The 14658-nt window shown below is 55.7% G+C and overlaps 7 protein-coding genes across 7 annotated transcripts; 4 read left to right on the forward strand and 3 right to left on the reverse strand.

The window, feature by feature from the left end:
• Window positions 1–159: 159 nt before the first annotated feature.
• On the reverse strand, window positions 160–1305 carry PHACADRAFT_175997 (uncharacterized protein). Its single transcript, XM_007398211.1, has 2 exons — window positions 807–1305; window positions 160–764 (listed from the first exon to the last, which is right to left on the reverse strand). Exons 1-2 carry the CDS (start codon window positions 1265–1267, stop codon window positions 221–223), a joined length of 1005 nt encoding a protein of 334 aa, XP_007398273.1. The 5' UTR covers window positions 1268–1305; the 3' UTR covers window positions 160–220.
• Window positions 1306–2516: 1211 nt separating this feature from the next.
• On the forward strand, window positions 2517–3670 carry PHACADRAFT_163896 (uncharacterized protein; the record flags this gene model as incomplete). The annotated part of the gene is made up of 5 exons (XM_007398212.1): window positions 2517–2679; window positions 2737–2884; window positions 2945–3071; window positions 3123–3431; window positions 3491–3670. 5 exons carry the CDS (start codon window positions 2517–2519, stop codon window positions 3668–3670), a joined length of 927 nt encoding a protein of 308 aa, XP_007398274.1.
• Window positions 3671–3909: 239 nt separating this feature from the next.
• On the reverse strand, window positions 3910–6019 carry PHACADRAFT_260019 (carbohydrate esterase family 9 protein). The gene is made up of 9 exons (XM_007398213.1): window positions 5861–6019; window positions 5745–5809; window positions 5561–5692; window positions 5492–5510; window positions 5088–5437; window positions 4591–5035; window positions 4489–4534; window positions 4318–4435; window positions 3910–4266 (listed from the first exon to the last, which is right to left on the reverse strand). Exons 1-9 carry the CDS (start codon window positions 5978–5980, stop codon window positions 4029–4031), a joined length of 1533 nt encoding a protein of 510 aa, XP_007398275.1. The 5' UTR covers window positions 5981–6019; the 3' UTR covers window positions 3910–4028.
• An 897-nt stretch (window positions 6020–6916) lies between these two features.
• Window positions 6917–8195, forward strand: PHACADRAFT_260021 (uncharacterized protein). Its single transcript, XM_007398214.1, has 3 exons — window positions 6917–7242; window positions 7293–7536; window positions 7658–8195. Exons 1-3 carry the CDS (start codon window positions 6968–6970, stop codon window positions 8003–8005), a joined length of 867 nt encoding a protein of 288 aa, XP_007398276.1. The 5' UTR covers window positions 6917–6967; the 3' UTR covers window positions 8006–8195.
• A 691-nt stretch (window positions 8196–8886) lies between these two features.
• On the forward strand, window positions 8887–9505 carry PHACADRAFT_260022 (uncharacterized protein). Its single transcript, XM_007398215.1, has 3 exons — window positions 8887–9132; window positions 9184–9326; window positions 9383–9505. Exons 1-3 carry the CDS (start codon window positions 9000–9002, stop codon window positions 9452–9454), a joined length of 348 nt encoding a protein of 115 aa, XP_007398277.1. The 5' UTR covers window positions 8887–8999; the 3' UTR covers window positions 9455–9505.
• Window positions 9506–10279: 774 nt separating this feature from the next.
• PHACADRAFT_260024 (uncharacterized protein) lies at window positions 10280–12628 on the reverse strand. Its single transcript, XM_007398216.1, has 3 exons — window positions 11996–12628; window positions 11424–11706; window positions 10280–11364 (listed from the first exon to the last, which is right to left on the reverse strand). Exons 1-3 carry the CDS (start codon window positions 12538–12540, stop codon window positions 10732–10734), a joined length of 1461 nt encoding a protein of 486 aa, XP_007398278.1. The 5' UTR covers window positions 12541–12628; the 3' UTR covers window positions 10280–10731.
• A 168-nt stretch (window positions 12629–12796) lies between these two features.
• On the forward strand, window positions 12797–14614 carry PHACADRAFT_211266 (uncharacterized protein; the record flags this gene model as incomplete). Its single annotated transcript, XM_007398217.1, has 3 exons — window positions 12797–13586; window positions 13649–13745; window positions 14375–14614. Exons 1-3 carry the CDS (start codon window positions 13063–13065, stop codon window positions 14612–14614), a joined length of 861 nt encoding a protein of 286 aa, XP_007398279.1. The 5' UTR covers window positions 12797–13062.
• Between the last annotated feature and the right edge of the window lie 44 nt (window positions 14615–14658).

Consider the following 14658-nt stretch of genomic DNA (forward strand, 5'->3'; position numbering starts at 1 on the left):
GTACTAACCAGGAGCCGATCAAGGCAGCGGGTATATATGCTCCTTCATGACGTCTTCCACGCATGGACAAGCTTTTGGCTGCCGAGAGCATCTGTTCGCAACTGATTCGAATTGATTTATTTATGGTTATTTTCGAGACGAATAAATAGGGGGCGAGGAACTCAACTGATTGCTGGGAGACGAAGGTGGTATACGAATGCGATCCGGCTGCACGGAGCATTTACTGCGAGAGCAAGGTATTGAGGCCGCGAGCAACCATCCCGACGCCTTCGAGTACGCGGCGCTGGTCAGCCTCGCGGACATGTCGTAGAATGCGACCCTCGAATTTGTCAGGGTGGAAACGCAGCATGGTCTCCTTTAGTTTGTCCTTGCGCTCCTTCTTGATGGCGTCCCTATCAGTCGCGATGCTGTTCATAGGCTGCCCATTGGAAAGAAGGAATGTGGAGATCGCGTCGACGGTAATGGCCTCAACATGAACATCTTTTGTGAAAAGCACCGGCCAAGGGACCTCCTCAAAGCGCAACTCGCGGCTGATCTTGCCGTCCAGAAGTTGCTTCCAGGTCGCCTCGTAGTACGTCCTGGCATCGTCCCACTGCTTGTTCTCCTTCTCGCGGCGCCTCTGCCTGCGGCGTTCTTCTTCGGCCTTCTCCATCCTCCTAGTCTCCTCGCGGATTTTCCTCTCGCGCTCCTTGCGGGCGGCTTTCTCCTGCTTACTGCGGTCGTACGCGGCGGCCTCAGCGGCATGCTTCCTCCTGCACTCAGCCCTGTAAGCATTGCAGTAGTTGACATAGCCAGAGCAGTCATACCTCCACATGTTGAGCCTGAACCACTCGGCGTAGTCCTCGTCCTCCATCATGTGCGGGTCGATGTCGTTTTCGTCGTCCATCCTGTCCATCCCGCCGCTGCGCCAGCGGCGCGGGATATGTGCGTACGAGCTGAATGCCGCCTCGACGGAGTCGAGCCGCTCGTCGTCCGTGAACGCGCCCCACATCTTCTCGCGGAACCGTTCCTCCTCCATCTGTGCGTAGACGTCGTCCTTCGTGCGCGTGCGGCGCGGACTGGAGGGATCGCAGCCATTGAATTCGAAGAGGTAACTCTCGTCGCTGGACGTCCGTCGTCGCTTGCTGGACGGCCCCTCTTCGCTTTTGACGTCAGAGTCCCCCGCGTCCCTGGCCCGCTTAGCGGCCTTGCGCGCCGCTTTCTGGGCCTTACGGAGGTCATGCCGGCGCTGGTCTTCAGGTGTCCTTTTGAGGCGCAACTTCCCCATGGTGGAACGAAGAGATGTATGGTCGAGGTAGGTGGTGGTTATGTGCAGGCCTGCGAGCCATATCCACAGCTCCAGCTCGGCAGCGATACGGCGCTTATTGGCACAGCCACAAACCCTAACCTGATCCTCAGTCCCACACTCCAAACGTCTCCTCCTCTGCTCTTTGTCGCATACTCGGCTGTCTCATGAACGCCAGCATTTTATCATCCATCTGCACTCGTCGCTTGCCTAAACAATGTGACTAGCCTCGAGGAAAGGCTTCGTGGCATCGACAAGCATCGAAGGTCTACTAACTAGCACCATGACTAGCCGTCCGTCCTCCTCATTGCTCCATTGCATCGTCCAAGAACGCATCAAATATCCTGCAGGATGTTACAGGTATAACTTGATCATTATTTGGACGCACAAAGAGTAAGGATAATTTGGAATCGGAGTACATCGAAGGTCGCTAACAGCCTGGCTGGTTTTCAGAGCGGCGATTCGGCTAGGAATTTTGAAATGTCAGCCGTCGTCTGCATAAACGGTTGGGGGAACTCACGGAATATCATGGTACGAACAGTTATAAGCTTGCACGACTGCACTAGATCAAGCTCTCTTATAGTATGCTTTTGAGCCACCGGCCTCGCTCGAAAGTGACGAGTTCTCTTGGACACAAACTTATACGTTCAAGACGAGGCCGCTCACCTCGAGCTATGGTAACACGCCTTTTGCATGCAAGTTATAGCATGTCTCGTCTCTTACGCTGTGGTGTGCGGTAGACCCAAATCAAAATATGTGGTCATAAGTCATTCATAGCGCGATCGGTGCAGACAGAGGCAAAGTGGTAAGTTCAGACACTGTATGCACTCATTCTGCGCTTCTGAGTATAGTCTGTCAGTGATTGGCGTGGAATTCATGTGCATGAGCCTACATAGCGACAGGCGCAGCAAGCATATACCTGCGCAAGCGTCGGGTAAATGATTTTGGCGAAGGGTTCGCCATGCCCCTTGTATTCATAGAAGATCTGCGCCTTTGGATCGCCTCTCTCCTCATACACCCATACATCGCAGACCTAGGTGCTTGCACACCGCCTTCGGCGGCCGAGCCACAATCACACGGATCGATTGCTGTCAAGGCACGCTAGATCTACTATAGCTGTGCGTCTGCTACATTGTACGGCATTGGCCGCAGTACAGGGTGTATATGGTGGAAATGTGGGCCTTGCAAGTTCGCCATCCCGCCTTTCCCTAGCACGCACTACTACACCTCCATGTCGACAATCAACTACGCACGCCTCGAGGGCATCCAGAAGAGCGAGCTCCCTGGGGCCATTATCATGGCCGCGGTATACCTCCCACTCTTCATCTTCAACGTCATCCGAAGCATACGCCATCCCACATATGTGCTCGTTGTTCTGTCATTCTTCTGCATTGGTACGCCTCGTGTTTTTGTTCTGCCGTCGGGTATTTAGCTAATTCTTCGACACCTAGTACGCGTCACAGCGTTCACGCTCAGGGCTATCCTGGCTGGTAGCGATAATGCAGGCGAGAACGTCAGCCTCGTTATTGCAGAGTTGGTCATCTACTCCGTTGGGTTCTTCGGGCTATTGTACTCTGCATACACCCTCGTACTGGACCGGTAGGCTGTGGCCGCGTTCCTTTTAATATCATCCCCGCTAACTATTAGTCGCGCCTGTAGTGAACGCATGGTCGGCCGCGGCAAACCACTGCCTGGCCCCATTAGCTTCCTGATCACTATCATCAGCAACAGAACGATCATTCGAGTGGCACTTACCGCGGCTGTCGCCCTAGGAGTAGCCGCAGGCGTGAGTCCTGTCTGTTCTGCCGTTCATATCCGATATTGACTCGGCCCGCAGTCGATGCTGGACTCGAGCCAGCAGTCGACGCTCAACACTGCCAACAGCCTCCGCAAGGCAAGCATCTACATCTTTCTTGCGGTCTCCGCATGCTTGGTACTCGTCGCGTCCCACCTTGCGTACGAGGAAATACATGGTGTGCCACGCCGCTTCTGCCGGTTGATGTTTGCTTACATGCGCTCAGCTGGGCCGACCAATCACGATGCGCCCGTCGGCCGCAGGTACCGCATCTTTGTGCTCCTCGCCATTGCGTTCCTCTGTCTCGCACGCGAGGCGTTCTATGCTGCGACGGCGAATGATGTTGTCAGGGTGCGTTTGCTCCATGCCCTTCACGATGTTCACACGCTTAGCAATAACATGCTCTGCAGCAAGACAATCCACGCCTCTGGTACCCGCTCTCTGCGCTCACTGAGCTCCTCGCAGTTCTGCTGTTTGCGGTTCCCGGGCTCGTCCCGTCGAGACGCGAGATTACTGAAGCTGACGAGCAGCTCAAGGCGACGGATTTAGACTCGGATTTGGAGCTGCATCGTGGTGGTCGTAGCGCCTGATTTTTCTTGTCGTCCTGTATACCCCCGTTTGGATGTGCTGCAGATACCCATATAAAAACCTAGGATGTGCGTCTCGGATAGCATGTACAACAGTATTATGCACCGTCACGAATGTCGCTTGACCGTTATGTTCACGACGGAGGGCCGCCTTACTCCCAGGATGCGCGTATTGCGGCTTCCCTTCAGCGGTTATTGCAAAGAAGCCACTCTTACTTAGTAGGACCATTCTTACACATAAGCCTCTAACTAAGCGTGCAAATTGCTTCAAACCCGATTGACCATCTATAAGTACAGCACAGGCACTGCAGTCTTCTATCCAATTCATACACTCCGAGTTTCGCCATGCAAACTGCCCCGCTCAAATCCTCAATGCCTGCCTCTTCCAGACCTTTTTGCCCCCGACCCACGTGCTTTGGACGTAGCCCTTGCGATCAAGGACGATGAGGTCGGCGTCCGCACCGGGACGAAGTGTGCCCTTGCGGTGCTCGATGCCAAGGCATTTCGCAGGGTTGTACGTCGCGCACTTGATCGCCTCGCCGAGCGAGCAGCCCGTGAAGCGCGAGAAGTTGCGGACGCACTTGTCGAGCGTCACGGCGCTGGAGAAAAGCATAAGTCAGAAGTAAAGAGGAGGTGGGGAGATAACACACCTGCCAGCGAGCGTATCAGTGCCCTCAAGGTAGAGCTTATCGCCCTCTTTGACGAAGCGCTTGCCGTCACGCCATTCATGCACGCCGTCCTTGAGGTGTGGGTCGAGGATCTTCATAGCTGGGATACATTCAGCATTACACCCTTACATTGACATCACAAGGATGGCTCACCATCTGTAATAAGAATGCAGCCCTCGGGGTACGCAGAGTACGCAAGCTGCGCAAAGATTTGGTGAGAACGAACAGCAAGTAACATGTGCGACCGTGACGTACCCGGACCGAGTTCGGATGCGAGTGGATGCCGTCGACGATCAGTTCGTAGAACGGCCGCTCGAACGACAGGCGCGTCGTCTCGCCCTTCTTGAGGTGCAGGTCCGTATCAATCGGCGCGAGGATCGGGGTCTGCGGGGGCGTGACGAGCTCGTCGAACGCCTCCGAGGTTGCCTTTGCGCCACCGTCGCCATGGGCCTGCAGGGCACGCTTGGCCAGGGACGTGCTAGAGTCGCTGCGCGACAGTGCGGCGCCTGTGCTCTGGAAGGTCGGGCCAACGGGCGACGTAGGCGACGTGGGCGGCAGGAAGGAGAGGTGCGGGGAGGCGCCGAGGAGGCCGATGATGCACGGGTCGCGGTGGTGAAGCTGGGGCATGGCGTTGAAGAGATGCGTGATGAGCCGTGCGCCGCCCATCACCGCGGCGGTGGCAATGTCTGTCGACGCGATACTACATCAAGAGTTCAGTACATCCCAGAGACAGCGTGCAAACAACCACCCACCTGTGACCAATCGAGAAGACAACACCACGCTTGGTTGCTTCTTCCATGGCAGGTCTGACACCAGCGATCTCAGGAGCAGCAGTAATGATACGGACCCCGAGGCTGTCGTGTTGACCCTCGCAGGCCATGAGCCAGTCCTCTTGGTGCACGAGATTCTCAGCACCGTAGATCTTCTCGAAGGTAGCAAGACCCTCGTCCGCCTTCAAGAGGAACTCTGATGCGTGGGCACCGCGCTTGGCCATCTGGATGAAGGGGCCTTCGGCGTGCCAGCCGAGCATTGTGGCAGAGTTTGGTGAAGAGTAGGGGCGAAGAAGGTGCAGGAGCGCTGGGTATAGCGACTTTTCTTGCGTCTGCAGATGGTGTGTTCAGTTCCTGTCCCGAGAAAGAATCAAGCCACAACATACGATGATAGTTGGAACCAGCCTTCATAGAAAGTCAGTACCATTCGTGTACGGGGAGATGTCTGGACGTACGAGGTAACACCAGTCTCGACAATTTTTTCTGCGACAGTCCTGAGGCCATTGCGGTAGGCTTCATGGTCACCGTCAAAGACCGAGAAATCGAAACCGTAGGCACCGTTGATCTGAATGTCGAGGTACCCCGGGCTAAGCGGGCCATTCAGCATCTGTACAGGGCAACAAGTCTCCTATGACGTACCTCAAAATGTTGCCTCCAAGGTCGATGACGCGAGCAGGACGATCCCGCCGCAAGAAGAAGGTGCGCTATACAAATGTTGAGCATAAAATATCGTGAATAACGCCTAGTACACGTACTTGTGCATCCAGAATAACACCCCTGCGCTCGTCAATCCAGAGGTCCTGCTCTACCAAACTGCCATCCTCCAACGGCAGCAAGCAATTCGTAAAGCAGATGAGACCGTTCTCCGACTCCATTGAGGATGGATGGCTAGTGGTGGGTGGGCAGGGAGATGTCGGGGAGGGGTGTTGCAGCAGTGCTGAGTGCCATATGGACCTATATATGCCGCGCTGCCCTTTCAAAATACGACCGGAGAGTTCGGAGGAATAATCCGGAACGTCTTGGCCGCGATACCAGACATGGCCTTTGCAGCTCCTTGAACTCTCCTCGAACGTGCTCTGGCCCTGCGAATCACACGAGCCACAGCATTCGTCATGCCTCGAACCAGAGCGGAACGAGCAACGAGGCCGCCAGGCTGTGTCCCCCGTGGTTTTCTCTGAGCCCGTCCGCCACACGATACGGCTCGTCGCTGAGGCCCTTGCACATGGTCCTGCACATGCTCCAGGGCCGCGCGCTCCGTGCTGGTTGGTTATTGGCCAAAATTTCCGCGATTAGATCATGGCTCAAGTTATCTTATCTGTCCGTCTTGGGACCGATAAGATGATATAAGATGCTGCTTAATAAATTGTTCACTGCATTAATATTGGTTGCCGAAAATACTACACCCACAGTAAATCCCGGTCGGAGAGAATATATTACGTCTATTCGACATCGTCAATGGAGGGAGGGGCGGTCGCAACGCACACCAACGAGTAGCTGTTATATTGTTTTTAGAGCGATGGGGATGCAAGACAGTTTCTCCGGGCAAGAAATATCACGCGGTGACGCTGCTTCCAGTGACACGACCCATCCGTCGCGCTCGCTATATCTCCCCTCTTCTTCCACACATCGTATCGACGCGCACAGCAGCAGCTCGACATGTAAAGTTATTTGCAGGAGATATTCCGTACGTATTATACCCGATTTCGCCATTCTCGCATGCCTAGTCAGCAATAAGCGTGGGAAAAAATATCCTCAGCTGACCGGGCCCGGAATTGTAAGTTCTAATCCTGCACACCTCCTTCATCTTCCCTGCTCCAAGTCCTCTCATCGTTCTCGTCCCATCTCTATACTGGTTACTCGCCATGGGCTCTTATCAGCCACGGTCGTCTTTTACTGACCCGCCAAGCTACTCACTTCCTACTCATCGTCTCCAACGGACGCTCCGTAACTCCGAGAAGCAGCCTATAGTCCTCGTCGCGTGCGGCTCCTTCAGCCCAATTACGTACTTGCATCTCCGTATGTTCGAGATGGCCAAGGACTACGTTCGCCAGAACACCGATTTTGAGATCATTGGGGGTTACCTCAGTCCGGTCAGCGACCAGTATAACAAGCCCGGCCTTCTCGCCGCGCACCACCGGTAAGCGCCGCGCTACCCGACGTGACTCACGTTCCTCACAGCCATGGCAGAGTCCATATGTGCAACTTGGCTGCTGAACAGACCTCGTCGTGGCTGATGGTAGACCCGTGGGAAGCCTTCCAGTCGTACCAACGTACGGCGGTCGTGCTCGACCACTTTGACCACGAGATCAATACCAAACTCGGCGGTGTCTACACCCAGGACGGCGAACAGAGGAACGTGCGGATACTGCTGCTCGCGGGCTCGGACCTCATCGCGACGATGAGCCAGCCCGGGGTCTGGTCAGAAGCGGATGTGCGTACCATCCCTCGAGATGCGCGTCTGTTTCATTCGATCTCATGACTATGTCGTGTGTCTTGTGTCTCACCTAATTCGCTTCCTTCTATGCTTTTCCGCATGCATTCCCGCACGGCAGCTCGACCACATTCTTGGGCGCTATGGCACATTTATCGTCGAGCGAGCGGGATCCGACCTCGACCAGGCAATCGACAGCCTTGCCCGATGGCGGCACAACATCCACCTCGTCCACCAGCTCATTCAAAACGACGTTTCCTCGACCAAGGTCCGCCTCTTCCTGCGACGCGGTCTGTCCGTGCGCTATCTCCTTCCATCCCAAGTCGTCGACTATATCGAACAAAACGGGCTGTATGTCGGTGATGGCCCCGACGCGTCGGCAGCTAGCGGCGCCGTCGCGGCAGAAAAAGAACGTGCCAAGGGCAAGGGGAAGGAGGAGGGGCCGAGCACGCCCAAGCTGCAGTCATAACGAGCTCCCACGCGCTCACCAGGGTCACCCGCGATGTGACTCACACTCCATTCCAGAGCGCATATAAGTGATGATGCGCAAATGTACCAGTCTTCCCCCGGATACCGTTTTAGACTGTGACTACGTGGTGGCTGCTCGATTCAGGGAAGTTACGGACGTTCGATGAAGCTATGTACATCTAATGACTCCCTCAAATTACTCTGGATCCTTGCTCGCGGTTTGGCTGCTGCCTGCATTCTCCCTATATTTCGCTGCTGAATGCAAGATTAGTCCCGCCTTCTCGCGTTAGGAATGGAGTACAGCCACTCGTCTTCGCTGAACAAGCCGTGCGGCAGGGGACCGGAGTTCATATGCGGCAAGCCGTTCACGATAGCCTGCCGTTCCCCGGGGAGCTCGCTGCCTTTCAAGTTATTCCGCTGTGCTTGGTCTAGCCGCTTGCTTTGTGGCGCTCTGGAGCTGTGTGAGTCACAACGCAAACTACTTTCGTAGTCCAGGCTCATGAACGTGGACGATGACGCACAGTACTTATGTTTTTGTATTGTCCCTGAATATTGCTGCGAAGGTATTTCAATTATATTTGCATGACCTCTCACGTAGAAAGCTTCGCAGCTATCCTCGCTGGCGTTCTACAATATCGTAGTGAAGTGACATATCTGTAATGATGCCTTTTGCGGCTCTGCATGAGCTACGACATGCTGCTGGCAGACTTCCCAAGTGTATGATTCAGTCCTATATTGAAACAACGTATATCAAAGCGAAAATTTGGGGCTAAAGACGCTTTGATGCGCCCTCCCCCTTCTGTCTCGCGTCGGGATCCCTTCTCACGCTCCCGGTATGTCCCCGAGACAGGTGCTTGCACCACTCTCGCGCGTCGTCGCACACGCTCCCAGAAAGCTACTTAATCTGCATGCTTCGAGGCCTCCGCTTGCACGCCCGCCCAGCGTACCTTGTGTCTCGCGCGCACGCCCTACCCTGCACTCGCTCGCTCGCTAACATGGCTGCCGCAAAGCAGCCGTTTATCCTCTATGCACTCGACTACATGGACCCTGAGGCGTTCGACAGGCGCATGGCAGTCAGGCCGACGCACCTCGCGAACGCGAACGCGCTGAAAGAGCAGGGCGTCATGAGTGCGTGCGAGCGATCTCCTGTCGCGTTCGGCTCACGTATGGTCTTCACAGGAATCGGCGGCGGGCTCGTCGATCCCACGACCTACCAGTCGGGAGAGAAGAAGCTCATCGGTTCGTTGATGGTCTTCGAGGCTGAGAGCCTCGAGGCGGTCAGGAAGGTTGTCGAAGAGGACATCTACTACAAGTCCAACGTCGTGAGTGCCACACTGTGGAGTGGTGCCGTCCGCCATGCTTACGTCGCATGCAACAGTGGGACAAAGAGAAGCTCGTCATTCTGCCCTGGCTTTTGTCGCAACCTCTTCCTCCTCTTGCTCCTCAGTAAATAAATCTGTAGGCATATCGCTTATGTTGTTTCATATGGCCTCGCAAACACAATACCGAGCACAGACATTGTTACGAATTGCTTGTACGATAAGTACACCCAAAGCTTATCAAATCCGGCATCTGCTCGTGGAAGTATCCCCGAGGGCTGATGCGCATGATGTTGCGTCTGGAAGCGGCCATCCTGCACTCGGATTGCTCTTGCACCCGGCAGTCCGGTATATTCTGTCTAGTAGTAACGCCGAGGCTGCAGCTGTAAGTAGAGCTGCGCTCAGTCGTTGGGCCGCAAAGCACGATGGCCGAAGAAAAGACCCTCGGACGTTCTTTGTCCCACACACTTGGCTATACCGACCAGATGCGCCCAACTGCAGGGCGGCCGTCCAGCCAAAACATCTTGAGTACGCAAGGCGCATCAGTGCGCGGGATGTCATACGTGCGCCGCCCGCCGCGCGGTGACTACTGCTTGAATGGGACTCGGCGGCCCGCTGAGTTCGCCAGAGACATACCAGTCCTCGGAGCGGAAGATTATTGGGTCCATGGGAGTCTATCAGCCTGAGGCTGAAAGCTTTGAAGCGCTGCGAAAATCCATCGAGGACATCTAGTATGCCGGGAACATGGTGCGCCTGGACCTGTACTTACGGCCGCTATCCTATGCTACCTCTGGTACATGCCGGTGTGACAAGGAGAAGCTCCTTATTCTACCACGGGCACCTAGGCTCCCGCTCCCTTCTGTTCCCATGGAATATGTGCTCCGCTTGTTGGAGGGACAATTGCCAGCCTCACTCATCCAGGTGTAAGAGTTACAAGAGAAGATATATATCTCCTATTGGCTATATCTAGTACCTAGTTCATATGCTGAGGACCTGCTGTATCAGTTACAAACAAGTCATCCGACGACATGGCGTCTACATTACTTTTGCCAAACCAAACCAAAGCCCAAAGGAGATGTATGCGAGAAGGCATGGGAGATAACGGAAATGCATAACCGGCAGGATGTGCAAGAGGTATGGGACATCCGAGATAATTAGCAAAGATGCGAAAATACAAGTATACGGGTGTACTCCAGTTTAATGATGACAGGTCGTTTATTGGTGGTGTTGATTCGATGGTGTAAGGACCGACGCGAGCGCCGCCAGGGGCAATGGCCGTGGCATGCGACGCGCAATAGGGCTGTAATGGAGAACGAGGAGAGATAGCAAATGGCAGGAAAAGGCGAAAAAGAAATCCTTTGAAACACCCAGTGGTTCCATTTCAATCCAAGAAGAGAAGAAAGGGCGATCAGCACAGCTGGACCTCCCACTCGCCGCCCTCGCGACCCTCGCCTGGCACAGTCCTGAGTGCAATGCGCACACGGCGGAGCTGCTGTTGCTGCTGCTGCTGAGGCACGCCGTAGTCGAAGTCGAAGGTAGATGCGCTCTGGGGCACGTTAACGGCATCCATGGGGACACCGAACTCGCTGCCGACGCCCAGGAACGGGTCGTCGCTCTTCTCGCTTCCGCCCCACATCGACTGGTCATCCTCGATGTGTTGCTGTTGCAGGTCGGCTGAGGGTGGGTGGATGCGCACCCGGATCTTGCCGTCGTGCGAGGGCGTCGCGTCGAAGGAGATGTCGAGGCCGCTGAGGCCGAGGGCTTCGGTGTCGACGTCGACAAACTCGAGCTTCTTCAGCCCACTGCTGCTGCCCGGCGCGCTGAAGCTGCCGGGGGTAATGCGGCCGTGGCTATCGATGTCGAGATCCATCACGCTGGCCGACCCGAGCCAGTCAAAGTCTCCGGTGACGAGAGAGTTCATATCGAACGCGGACGAGGCGGCTTGGATAGAGTTCGCATTCGAAAGCGGAAGCGAGAACGTTGCGGGAATGGCAGAATGTGTTGGAAGGGAAAGCAGAGATGGAAGCGCGCAGAGTAAAACCTGCGGATAATAATTAGCGACCGGCTAGCATCTGAGAAGCACGAGGCAGCGGAACTAACCATGAGACCGAGGCTAGCACTGCTCTTGTTGAGCATCTGCGACGGACCCCGTAAAGACGAGAGTGATAGTTGAGATTCGATAGCTTCCGCTTTGATCTTTGCCGGCAACTCGCCATTTTGCGAGAGAGCCTCACTGAGCTCCTGCTCGCGCTTCTGTGCCGCGGCAAGTTGTGCCCGCAGTTGCTCCACCTCCGACACCAGCTCTTGCGGTGATTCTTGCTTTACGTTGTTCTGCGCGAGCGCAAGTAACCGAGCGTTCTCCTGCTCGAGCTCCGTGACGCGACTAAAGAACAGTCGATCAGAATCATCAAGGCATAAAATGACGGGGAGATGTAAGGGAGCACACGCGTGACGGCGTGTGGCAATGAAACATGCACGCGTCCATCAAAGAGTTCCGCACACGCCGTTTCTGCTCGTCGTCTCGCCCGCGGGCCATGATGCCCATCCCGGGAAACACCGACAGGTCTGAGCGCCAAGCGCTTACCGCGAGGCAGCGAGCGCAGCGTCGGGCACAACGAGCATGTTGCCGTGCTTTCGAGGGAATCGTGCACGAATAATAAAGAGACACTCACTGCTCCATGCTCTCGAACTCCTCCCGCTTCCGTTGCCGGCTCAAGAATGCCGCAGCGCGGTTCTTGACCAGACGCGCCTCGCGCTTGCTCAAGCCCGTAACGTCTGGAGGAACAAAGTCCTTGGTGCTCATCGTCGAACGAGGCTTCTTGGATACCGAAGAGGCAACGCTCGAAGACCGTTTGCATGGGACCATACTCGACGCGGCGGGCGCCTGCACTGGCGGCAACGCTTCTTGTACGCTTGCTGGCGACGAGGAGTAGGCGTCTGGAGACGGCGCATAGCTCATGTCAAAGACCTGAGATGTGGGCAGGCAGAGCTGCTCATTGTCGAGGTCGTCAGGGCTCATGCGGCCGCGGAGGACCCGTGATACGGAGAGAGGCGAGCCAGAGCTGGTCGAGCCGACGGAGCGAGAAGGCGACGGGAGGGAAGCGTAGTTGAAGTGCAGCGAGGGCGGGAACTCGAGACTGGTGGGCGAGTATTGGTGCGCGTGGTCCCAGTCCGAGAAGGGCGACAAGGGTGCGTCGCTATGAATGAGGTGCGACATATTGAGTGGTGTTATAACGTTCATGATTATGGTCGAGTTGGGTAAGTATTAGTGAGGAAGTCGTGTCGGATACAGCGTCTTGAAGTCGTCGAGGGGGGCGGGCGGGTAGGAACGGAGACTCGGAGGGTGGGTTGTTCGAAGGAAGAGTTCAAGGTTAAGCGGACTTTTTAAACGAGGATGAGGGGTGAGGGTGAGATTTGGTTGAGATCCCGATACTTTTGATGGACGCTGTTCCATCATCCGCATCTTGATTTTCTGCGCTGCACAGGGAGCACAGCTCCCAGGCCTCGTACATCTGACATTGAGAAGCTGTTCACCTCAGTCTCCCAGAGCTTGTTATTTACAGCTCAAAGGTCAACAATCCACAACCACTCGTCTCAGCAGCAGGGAGAGGTATCATCGGCGCTAACGCAATTATAGCAGGTATCGCCCGTCCCTGGCCCATGTCGCACATCGACCTATATTTTTTCCGCCAACAATCACACCCTACCGTTATCTAGTCGAACACGAGCCGCCGCTTAGATGCGTCGAAGTCGGTTGAGTCTGCCGCGCAGCGTGCCCATGACCCCCGAGCCTGAGCACAGCGAGCCGTACATAGCGCGACGCACCGATGACTGCCCGAGGACGCCTGCGGATAAAAACTTATTGGCCACCTGCGTCCCCACGGAGTATTTGGTACTCTTTGGCCTTACCCTCTCTCTTGGCTGCACGAATTTCCAAGCAAATAAACAAACTCGAGTCGACCAAACAACCTGCACAGGCCGTCAAATTCACGATCGTCCACCGCCGCAGTTGATCAACGTCGAACCCCAGATATCGGTGCCCACACCGAGCACGATCGCGCTCTGCCGCGGCTATTGGCCCCTACGGAAGGGTCTCGACAGAAGCAAGGAGAAGCCGAACCACCCTCAGGGCCCCGCGTTTGCGCTGATTGCCCCAAACCATGTAGGGGCTGCTAGTCTCGGCACCGTCCCGCCCCCTTCCGCTGCTTTTAATCAATGCAAATATCACGCGTGCCTGTTCTCCCTTCAGCCAGGGTCTCAATGGTACGGTACTTGTAATCCTTGCAATGCGGCCACTAAGCCGGTGCCTCTACCTTCCCGCTTAGGAACAAGCGGGTACCCCGCGTCACCTCCCAGATCCGGCAAGACCAAGCGCGATACGAGCTGTCCTGGCTCATCGACATGCATGAAAGTAGGACCAAGGTGCGCGTTTGTGCTCGATGGCGCGCGCCATATCGCTACCTTCAAGGCGCGCAGGCGCCCGACTTGCGGGCCCCGCAAGCTTCTTGCAGGAAAGTTAATGGATTTCGCTTAGACCGTGTATGCTATGGCCCGCTCCGCGGCGTGGGGCAATTAAAAACCGTCCTGCGTTGCAATCCCGAGACGCCTTGTGCAATTGGCCCAGAGGTACGGAGACATGTCCCACTGTTCTCTAAATGAAATGACGAAATGACGACCTTGACATCCATGGTTGCTGCCAGTTTCCGTCAGGGATTTATCGGCTCACACGCCTCAAAGCTTGTGTGTAAGCACTTAGAGGGCCTAGAGCAAGTGCATGAAAGTGCACGGACGGACCATCGAATATCACAACGGCGCCACTTGAGCACTCGGCCTTTGCCATGGTGAAGTCTGGGTTTCGTTGGTTTTGCTGTACTTCGGGTTCTGGTTCCCCACGTTCCCGTCACTTCTAATGCCATGCATATTGCATACACGGTGATATGCTCTGACGTGCCGACCGTTGATTGCCGCAAGGCCCAACGTTCGTGCGGGATCTCTGGCATGGCCCTGCGTACGCCTGCCCTTCTCGCACATTCGCTGAGAGCACGAGCCAGATCGATATCTATTGCCAAGCAGCTGCCCATTCGGAGCAAACACCCCAGCCGGTGCTCTCATCTGATCCGCAGCAGTGGTACTCCGGCTCTCCGTCGAGCAAGGTTCGGCAGGGCTTGTGCGAGGGTACGAGCCGAGGGCACGGTGTGCGTGCTTTCCAAGTCTGCACTGCAGTACACATCTCGATGGCGGATCCTCAGGGCCGCCTCGAAGCACCCGAGGAAGACGCACAGCTCATTTAGGGGATGCGGACCTCTGGAACTGCTGTGGCGGACCGTTGTCAAGT

This window comes from Phanerochaete carnosa (genome assembly GCF_000300595.1).
Source record: "Phanerochaete carnosa HHB-10118-sp unplaced genomic scaffold PHACAscaffold_7, whole genome shotgun sequence".
Lineage (NCBI taxonomy): Eukaryota > Fungi > Basidiomycota > Agaricomycetes > Polyporales > Phanerochaetaceae > Phanerochaete > Phanerochaete carnosa.